Source organism: Gymnodraco acuticeps, unplaced genomic scaffold (assembly GCF_902827175.1).
Source record: "Gymnodraco acuticeps unplaced genomic scaffold, fGymAcu1.1, whole genome shotgun sequence".
In the NCBI taxonomy this organism is placed as follows: Eukaryota; Metazoa; Chordata; class Actinopteri; order Perciformes; family Bathydraconidae; genus Gymnodraco; species Gymnodraco acuticeps.
In genome coordinates, this window is record NW_022991557.1 from 27,501 (window position 1) to 38,664 (window position 11,164).

Consider the following 11,164-nt stretch of genomic DNA (forward strand, 5'->3'; position numbering starts at 1 on the left):
ATTTATGTTGTACTGTCTTTCTTTAACCCCCCCCCCTCCTCTCAGGTGGACTGGGAGAGTAACGGCGGTCTGGTGAAGAAGCTGCCGTCGATCCGTGAGGATGAGGAGGGTGATGAAGATCAGAGCTCGGTGTCCCGCCCCGCCCGCTCCCCCCTGAGGCTCAGCAGGGCGCTGAACTCCCCCCTGCGCTCCCCCCTCCTCCCCCCCAGGCCCTTCAGAGCCCCCTCAGATCTCAACAGACCCGCAACTCTGCAGATCCCCGTGGTCAGTTTCTGCAGCGCAGCTCCTCCAGAAGTCAGCCCCAGGTAACACACACACACACACACACACACACACACACACACACACACACACATAGAGACAGAGACACATAGAGACACACACACACACACATACACACAGATACATGGGCCCTTTCTCATTTCTCAAACTCCCCTCCTCGACTCCTATCCTCAACTCCTATCCTCAAGACTTAGTCCCGCCCACAGGAGATGCGAGCCGAGGAGCCGAGGAGGGGAACCAAGGAGAGAGGAGGGGAAGCAGCAGGCGGTTAGAGAAATGAGAACTCCTCTCCTCTGAGCGGTCATTTTAAAGAGACGTCCATCAATGATGACAGGAGGCACAGCACTCTGTCTGATGGACAGATGTGTTCATGATGACTTATATATTTACTTTGATTCATTCACAGTGCGGTATAATGAGACAATAACAGGCTACAGATGCGGACACACACACATACGCACACACACACACACACACATTATATATATATATATATATTTATATACAATTTCAGAATCAAACAGAGCACTCTCATAATAACGTAACACTATCAGAGACTGGATATATCCCCCCCCCCTCTCTGGTCGCTACAATGAGGGAAATAAATTACGGGCCAAAAGTTTTATTTACAAGTATTAAAAGTAAGCAGAGGACACCAAACCAACTGAGACCTGTCTGTCCGCTGCATCTACGCACACACTGTACCACACACACCTATACACACTGTACCACACACACCTATACACACTGTACCACACGCACCTATACACACTGTACCACACGCACCTATACACACTGTACCACACGCACCTATACACACTGTACCACACGCACCTATACACACTGTACCACACGCACCTATACACACTGTACCACACGCACCTATACACCACTGTACCACACGCACCTATACACACTGTACCACAACGCAACCTATACACACTGTACCACACGCACCTATACACACTGTACCACACGCACCTATACACACTGTACCACACGCACCTATACACACTGTACCACACACACCTACACACTGTACCACACGCACCTATACACACTGTACCACACACACCTATACACACTGTACCACACGCACCTATACACACTGTACCACACGCACCTATACACTGTACCACACTCACCATCCCACACTGTACCACACGCACCTATACACACTTACCACACCACCTATAACACACTGTAACACACGCACCTATACACACTGTACCACACGCACCTATACACACTGTACCACACACACGCACCTACAGCTAACAGCCGTTGTGTATTTTATTATGTGAAGCACTAAATGGTTTTAGAAAAATATGGACTCTTTGTTTGTAGTTATCTACTAAACTAAAGCAAATAAAGAGAGTAGGCCTGTTATAGTGATATATATTATACACACTGCTCTGCTTTCTGCACGGACCTCACAGCTGTTCTCTCTGGAAACATTGAGTCGCGATGAGAGCAGTTAATAAAATAATATCCAGGGGATGCATGCAGAGCTGTCATTGGCTGAGATACTCTTTGAAACATCTCTGTTCCCGGAAATGCATCCACGAAGGAGCCGTGGAGGACCGTGGAGGACCCATCAGTGTCTCCTCGGTTAGAGCTCCTCCAGAGAGCCTCCTCTCTCCTCTCTCCTCTCTCCTCTCTCCTCGGTTAGAGCTCCTCGGTTAGAGCTCCTCCAGAGAGCCTCCTCTCTCCTCTCTCCTCTCTCCTCGGTTAGAGCTCCTCGGTTAGAGCTCCTCCAGAGAGCCTCCTCGACGCTCGGTCCTCGGTCCTCGAAGTGCATTTAGAGAAATGAGATGTCCTTCAACATGGCGCCCTGAAATTCATTTCCGGGTCACTACCGGAGGACCGAGGAGTCGAGGAGGGGAATTTGATGAAATGAGAAAGGGCCATGGACACACAGACACATACACACTCACACTCTCACACACACACACACACACACACACACACACACACATATATACACAGAGACACACATACACACTCACACACACACACACACACACACACAGACACACACATATATACACAGAGACACACACACACACACAAACATATAGATCGGTATTGAAGAGGTAGAAGCAGATAAGGCTGCCGCATGTGTATGATTGCCATGGTAACCTCCGGTAGCACAGGGTGTGTGTGTGTGTGTGTGTGTGTGTGTGTGTGTGTGTGTGCGTGTGTTTGTGCGTGTGTTTGTGTGTGTGTGTGTATGGATGGAAAGTAAGAGTGTGTCGGTGTGTGTGCTCAGATTAATGACTGCAGTGGTGTGTGAACAGACCTGCTGATAGAGGGGCTTTCTGATCTGTGTGAATAGATCACACGAACACACACACACACACACACACACACACACACACACACACACACACACACACACACACACACACACACACACACACACACACACTGTAAATGATGATTGCTGTGTCAGCTGATTGTAGTTCCTCTCTTGTTATTGAATCTCTCTTTTCTTCATAGATTCGTGGACGGCATTGAAACGGACACCAACTCTCTGTGCTCTCAGAAGTTTGAGTTCAGTCCCAGCATGTCGCCTGCAGTATCGCCCTCCCCTTACACAGGTAACACACACTCACTCACTCACTCACTCACTCACTCACTCACTCACTCACTCACTCACTCACTCACTCACTCACTCACACTCACACTCACTCACTCACTCACTCACTCACTCACTCACACACACCACACACACACACACACACACCACACACACACACACACACACACACACACACACACACACACACACACACACACTCACACACACACTCACTCACTCACTCACACACACACACACACACACACACACTCACACACACACTCACCTCACACACTTCAGAGCAGAAATACCCTACCGTACCTGTACAAAATCTTCTACACTTTCCCCCTCCGCCTTTTTCAGGGAAACATATATTTGTAATTGTTTTGTGATAACTGCATTTGTTACAGCTGTTAGAGATGGAGCTATACTGCTGTGTAGCTTCCTACCAAGCTGTCAATCAAGTTTGATCTTGACATAAATAAAAAATGATCATTTTGTTATCATTAATTTGAATCTAAATATTTAAAGATATTTATTTAAAAATAAACCCACACAGAGAGAGTAGTATTTAGCTTCTCTGTCAGAAGAGTAGTTTTATTCAGAAGATGTTGGAACAATACGTTTTCTCGCTGTATATAGCACCACCATGTGGCCACTTTTGATATGGTAAGCCTTCTTGTGATTAAAAATGTGTGATTTGATTCTGTTGTGTGCGTGCAGGGAATCGGCAGCCCTCTGAGATCAAGCAGAGTGTTTCTAAACTGGCTGAGGAGGTGAGTGATGACGATGAAGATGAGGATGATGATAAAGTTAACACATCCACCTGAAGGCTCTAGTTACAATCCTTATCCAGCCTAACAGATGTCATTGCCGTAGCCCTTTTAGTATAGAATACCCCAAATTCACTGTGTCACAAACAATGTAATATTCTAATATGTAATAACAAAATCCTAAAAATGATTCATAGCATAATATGTAATAGATAGTCCAGTTCCAGATGCAAATCTAAATAAAATATAGTATTAAAATAACACATTAGAGGGGTTAAGCTGCTTTAGTTTAATATTCTGTGTGAAAAGTGAAAAGCATGCACTCACTATGTGAACTAAAGGTATGCAGATTATGTTTCAATGTAAATAAGAATCAACTTTGTCGGAGAGTTTTGCAAACACAGCAGTTTTCTCCTGAGCAACAAGAAACTTCATATTGCATTTGCATGAATTAACCTTCACTTGTGTGTGTGTGTGTGTGTGTGTGTGTGTGTGTGTGTGTGTGTGTGTGTGTGTGTGTGTGTGTGTGTGTGTGTGTGTGTGTGTGTGTGTGTGTGTGTGTGTGTGTGTGTGTGTGTGTGTGTGTGTGTGTGTGTGTGTGTGTGTGTGTGTGTGTGTGTGTGTGTGTGTCCTCTCAGATGAACAGCCTCACTAAGCAGGTGTCACTTCTCAGTCAGGAGCTGCAGGAGATGACCCGCCTCCTGAAGCCCCTCCTCCAACAATCCCCTCCTCCAATCCTGATGACCATGATGCCTAATCTAACCCCGCCTCCCAGCAGCAGCGCCAGCCAATTATCAACGAGCACCTGCTTGGTCCCGCCTCCCCTATCTTCTTCTTCCTCACCGAGACCAGACTCTCACTCCCTGTTGGACGGGGGAGACATCGAGGGTGTGGATTTGCCAGGATGCCTCTTACCGACTCCCCCTTCACCAAAAAGGCTTAATTTGTCTCCAAAACTTAAACGCGCCAACCCCAACCCTCCCTCCCTTGAGGAAGGACTCCCTGAGGGTCCTTTAGTCCTCCCTGAGGGTCCTTTAGTCCTCCCTGAGGGTCCTCTCCCCCTCCCTCCCTCCCCTGCTAACGGGATCTATCTCCCCTTTCTGCAGGACCAGCCTCCTTCCCCTTCACTTTCCCTCTCCTTCTCCATGTCTCTTTGCTCCTCACCCTCTTTCTCCACATGCCTCCTACCTCCTCCTCCCACCCAGGACACCCCCCCTCCTCGCCCAGCATACTCCCACTGTTCTGCACCCCCCTCCCTCACATCCTCTCCAGGCGACCACTCCACGGTCTCCGCCTCTCGGCCCATGTCTCTGGACTTTGTTAGGAGAAAGCAGGGAGACATCATCCCCCCTTGGTGCAACTCACAGCTGACCAAACCCCCCCCACAGGAGCTGGAGATGCAGGAGATGTGGGGGAGACAGGTGGGGGAGGAGGGGAGGAACTCCACAGAGCACATCAGCTTCATCGATGAAGAGGAGCCGGCGTTATTAACTGTTAAAACTGACTGAAAAGGAAACTAAGTAGCAGAAATGAGATCAGATCAGGGAAAGTGACTGAAATCACACACAGGAAGTGATTTTTCAGACAGGGAATGCTTACAGGACAGACAGGAAGTGATTAAATACTTACAGGACACACAGGAAGTGATGGAATGCTTACAGGATACACAGGAAGTGGTTTGTCGGACAGGAAATGCTTACAGGACACACAGGAAGTGATTTGTCAGACAGGAAATGCTTACAGGACACACAGGAAGTGATTTTTCAAACAGGAAATGCTTACAGGACACACAGGAAGTGATTTGTTAAACAGGAAATGCTTACAGGACACACAGGAAGTGATTTGTCAAACAGGAAATGCTTACAGGACACACAGGAAGTGATTTGTCGGACAGGAAATGCTTACAGGACACACTGTCACTACCCGATCTGTCCCCTGCCCGATCTGCAGTGCACATGTGCGAGATGGTCCGCCATATTGGACAACTCCGGACGGCAACCCGAGATGGACACTTGACACAGTGGCTTTTGGCAAAGCTCAAAAGGAAAACGAGAGAGAGAGAGATGAGTTATTGTTAATACAACGTGACTTCACTATTATTTAACAACTCTTTTTATTGGGTTCTTTTATTTGGGGTTAAGTACATTGTCAGAATAAGTGAGAAATGGATTTAACTTCTGTTAGACAGCTATCATACTGAATACATATTTACTGTGAATGTGTGCAAACATGTATGGCATATGGCTGTCTAACAGAAGTTACATTCATTCCTCACTTATTCTGACAATGTACTTAACCCCAAATAAAAGAACCCAATAAAAAGAGTTGTTAAATAATAGTGAAGTCACGTCGTAATAACAATAACTCATCTCTCTCTCGTTTTATTTTTCAGCTTTGCCAAAAGCCACTGTGTCAAGTGTCCTAGTTGGGTTGCCGTCCGGACTTGTCCAATATGGCGGACCATCTCGCACATGCGCAGTACGGATCGGGCAGGGGGACGGATCGGGTAGTGACACACACAGGAAGTGGTTTGTCAGACAGGAAATGCTTACAGCACACACAGGAAATAGAAACACCTACAAGGCGGAGACATAAAGCCTGCAGCCGTCAGCCAATCAGTGTGAAGGACTTTTTCTTTTCTACACTGATCACAGAACAGCACAAAATGTCTTATAGTATCAACACTTCAGTAGCATTAGCATTAGCAACCGTCCCACATACACCAATTGACCAAAAGTCATGTTTTAAAGTAAAATTAGCTGATTATATCATTGAACTTCTTAAAACGCAGTGACTACAAACACAGATCTCAGTGGGAAACACGTCAGATAATCACCACACTGGGACTGGGAATGTGAACTCACCTTTCAGAGCCAGTTTGCTTCATTAATTCGATTATTTTTTGCATTTCAAATTAGAAATCTGCCTCTCGGATGGTGGAGGAAAACACTCAGCTTCAAATCCAACCATCTTGTCAGTCACACACATCGTTCATTCTCCAAAAAACATCCACATTTTGCCTGTTAAAGAAGTTTAAAGTACACATTCGAGTGAAACGTCGGAGCATTAGTGCTTCTTTTTGAGACCTGAAGCGTGCTGGGTGTGCCAAAGACACATTATGGACAGAAATATCATAAGCAGCCCTCATGTATAACTGTTTCCCACCTCCTTGACTGTTTACAAGCAGCCTCTCAGATTGTACAGCAGACTCACATCACTCCTGAGCTTTAGCCATCCAGCCATTCGTGCCTTCTCTGCATTAAAGTTCCCTGAAGTCCTTTTCCTGGTTAGCATTCGGATCAAAATTAACACGGAAAGCCATCTACAGAGAACACTTTACCTACCTAACGCACCTTTACCTAAAATGTAATTTATTTATTTATTTAGGCTGTGAATTTATTTATTTTTATTAATGACGAGGAAATATTATAATATTTCTAGGAGAGAAAGGTCTACCTTCCCGATTGTTATGTAGCACACACACACACACACACACGCCCAGTAAGACACACACACGCGCCCAGTAAGAGACACACACGCGCCCAGTAAGAGACACACACACGCCCAGTAAGAGACACACACACGCCCAGTAAGAGACACACACACAGTTAGAGACACACACACGCCCAGTAAGACACACACACGCGCCCAGTAAGAGACACACACGCCCAGTAAGAGACACACACACGCCCAGTAAGAGACACACACACGCCCAGTAAGAGACACACACACGCCCAGTAAGAGACACACACGCCCAGTAAGAGACACACACACGCCCAGTAAGAGACACACACACAGTTAGAGACACACACACGCCCAGTAAGACACACACACACGCCCAGTAAGAGACACACACACGCCCAGTAAGAGACACACACGCGCCCCAGTAAGAGACACACCACACGCCCCAGTAAGAGACACACACACGCCCAGTAAGAGACACACACACAGTTAGAGACACACACACGCCCAGTAAGACACACACACGCGCCCAGTAAGAGACACACACGCCCAGTAAGAGACACACACACGCCCAGTAAGAGACACACACACAGTTAGAGACACACACACGCCCAGTAAGACACACACACGCGCCCAGTAAGAGACACACACGCCCAGTAAGAGACACACACACGCCCAGTAAGAGACACACACACGTCCAGTAAGAGACACACACACGCCCAGTAAGAGACACACACGCCCAGTAGAGGACACACACACGCCCAGTAAGAGACACACACACAGTTAGAGACACACACACGCCCAGTAAGACACACACACACGCCCAGTAAGAGACACACACACACACAGATAGAGACACACACGCCCAGTAAGAGACACACACACCCAGTAAGAGACACACACACACAGTTAGAGACACACACACGCCCAGTAAGAGACACACACACACAGTTAGAGACACACACATGCCCAGTAAGAGACACACACGCCCAGTAAGAGACACACACACACACACACAGTTAGAGACACACACGCCCAGTAAGAGACACACACGCCCAGTAAGAGACACACACACACACAGATAGAGACACACACACCCAGTAAGAGACACACACACACACACAGTTAGAGACACACACGCCCAGTAAGAGACACACACACACAGTTGGAGACACACACATGCCCAGTAAGAGACACACACGCCCAGTAAGAGACACACACACGCACACAGTTAGAGACACACACGCCCAGTAAGAGACACACACACACACACAGTTAGAGACACACACGCCCAGTAAGAGACACACACACACACACACACACACACACACACACACACACGTTAGAGACACACACGCCCAGTAAGAGACACACACACACAGTTAGAGACACACACACGCCCAGTAAGAGACACACACACACACAGTTAGAGACACACACGCCCAGTAAGAGACACACACACGCCCAGTAAGAGACACACACGCCCAGTAAGAGACACACACACAGTTAGACACACACACACAGTTAGAGACACACACATGCCCAGTAAGAGACACACACACATGCCCAGTAAGAGACACACACGCCCAGTAAGAGACACACACACACGCCCAGTAAGAGACACACACACGCCCAGTAAGAGACACACACACGCCCAGTAAGAGACACACACACACACAGATAGAGACACACACGCCCAGTAAGAGACACACAGTAAGAGACACACACGCCCAGTAAGAGACACACACACACAGTTAGACACACACACACACACACACGCCCAGTAAGACACACACACGCCCAGTAAGAGACACACACACACACAGTTAGAGACACACACACAGTTAGAGACACACACACGCCCAGTAAGAGACACACACACACAGTTAGAGACACACACGCCCAGTAAGAGACACAAACGCCCAGTAAGACACACACACACAACGCCCAGTAAGACACACACACCACTTGAACCCTCAGAACTACAATACCCAGGATGCATCACTACAGGCATTTGTTTATTTGCTTTGTGCACCATACGGTTACTTGTAGTATAGACAGTCATATTTCTGGTTTCTATTTTCTGTAACGGGAGCAAAGGACCTGGATTCTTGAAACTGAAACAAAGCAGGACTCTGGGGTTTTTGGGGGTGGGGTGTTTTTGTCTTTGGGTAAACAAAAGGGGTTTTAAAGTGCATGTCCCAGCTTTTTTTTGCATGAGGAATGTGCCTGCTTTTGAGTTGTGGGGGGCGGAGGAGTGAGGGCTGATGGGAGCTGACGGATGGATGCCCGCCCTGTTGGAGGCTGTTGGCTTTCAGATGTTTTAATAATTAAAGACTGCTGTTACATACACACTTTGCCAGGATTACATACTGTTCAAATAAAGAAGTGTTGTTTTGTAAGACGTCTGGTTTTTGTGCTACTCTCTGAGGAAACATTATCCTCGGTTTGTGCCTCATCGAGGGGTGAGACGTCTTTCTCTGAAAAATAAATACCAAAAGGTCCGTTTACAATTCCTAATGCTGCTCTGAAGAGATGTTCCAATTATGAGTGCTTTCGAAAGGTTTCCACACCTTCTCAAACAACATGAAGGACTTCCCAGGCCTAATTCCCTTTAAGACTCTTATAAAGGATTCATTAAGGGTTAATAACGAGGTTGTAAACACTTTATGAATCATTAAGAACCATTTATAAACCAGTTCTAACATAGTTTGCATACATCAACAGAGGCTCACTATTTGGCAAGATGACTAAGCCTTATATTGGCTACTTAGCGAGAATCAACTCAGTGAGCAACAGATACCAAGGATGCTGGCTGATGAAGGAGACGAAGTAAGCTAGGTAGCCAATATAAGGCTTAGCAGTACAGATAAAAGTGGGCTCACTATTTGGCAAGCAACCGGTCACAGTTGCCCTGTTTATCTCATGCCTTATGAAAAGCTTATTAATGATTTATAATGTGTTCACAACCTGATTAATAAATACATTACAAACTATTCGTGAACCCTTTATAAGGGTAGTCTTATTGTAAAGTGCTACCAACTTATTTGTATTGGACATTTGACTTATTCTACGACTTTATATTAATATAAATATCTGCATTTTGTTTTTAATTGCACTTTCTTTACATACTATCTTTTGGATTAACGTTGATTTCATTTCATTGACTCTAAACACTGATGCTTGAACTGTCTCACGATGACAGAGAAACCTAGACCTAAAAGTAAAACATAGTGAAACAACTTTCAAGTGTTTTCTTTCCTGGAGAGAAACTTCCACTGAAGGGATTTTTGAGTTTGCACTAAAACCTGTATAAAAAACAAAAAAGCGTAATGGGTTAATATGTTGCAGAGAAACTTGTATTAACCTCTGTGACTTCCTCACAGTGGAAATACATGAGGCACAGAGTACTGTATATGTATGCTTTAGACCAGGGGTCGGCAACCTTTTTGATATGGAGTGCTGCGGGGAAGCAGTGTGTGGACCTGTCAGCGCAGCTTACATGATGCCGAATTTAACAAACAAACGGCATAATAATAAGGGCGATCGTCCGTTCTGTGATTCTCCAGAACACACAGATGGCCAGTCCGCCCTTTGTAGCATGTTATTTCGATGAGAGATGAGCAGATCACCACTGGGCTTTCAACTAAAGACACAGCCACGCAAAAACTGCGGCATTTGTACAGCTCCTTATGGGTACTGCAATTAGTGAAGTGCTTTCCTCTCCGTGGTGAAACGATCAGCACCACGGAGGAAAGCGGCAGAAAGTCACCTGGAGTTAAAGAGAGCGGGGCTGCGTTGCGTGCATGGCTTCCTTCTGCGGGTAACGGGGAGACGCGCTCTGGCGGCGGTCTCGTTCAGGATCGGAAAATACAATTTTAATATTTTGCACACTTATTCCACCTAGAGTGCCACTGGTTACGGTGCCGTGCCAGGGGGTTGCCGACCCCTGCTTTAGACTGAGGTTTAAGCTAGTAGCCTACTACACACACACTTCAAATGTAAACACACACAGCATTTTAGACATTTATCAGAGAAGAATAAATAAGACAACACAAGAGGA

The 11,164-nt window shown here is 46.4% G+C and overlaps 1 protein-coding gene across 1 annotated transcript in view; it reads left to right on the top strand.

Annotated features, from left to right (window-relative positions):
• Positions 1–5,573, top strand: part of LOC117533531 (potassium voltage-gated channel subfamily H member 8-like) — a 20,386-nt gene extending 14,813 nt beyond the window's left edge. Inside the window, exons 3-6 of the mRNA XM_034197317.1 lie at positions 46–305; positions 2,785–2,885; positions 3,590–3,642; positions 4,278–5,573. Coding sequence (XP_034053208.1) covers positions 46–305; positions 2,785–2,885; positions 3,590–3,642; positions 4,278–5,147 — 1,284 coding nt within the window. The 3' untranslated portion in view covers positions 5,148–5,573. The remainder of the gene's footprint in view (positions 1–45; positions 306–2,784; positions 2,886–3,589; positions 3,643–4,277) is intronic.
• The last annotated feature ends 5,591 nt before the right edge of the window (positions 5,574–11,164 follow it).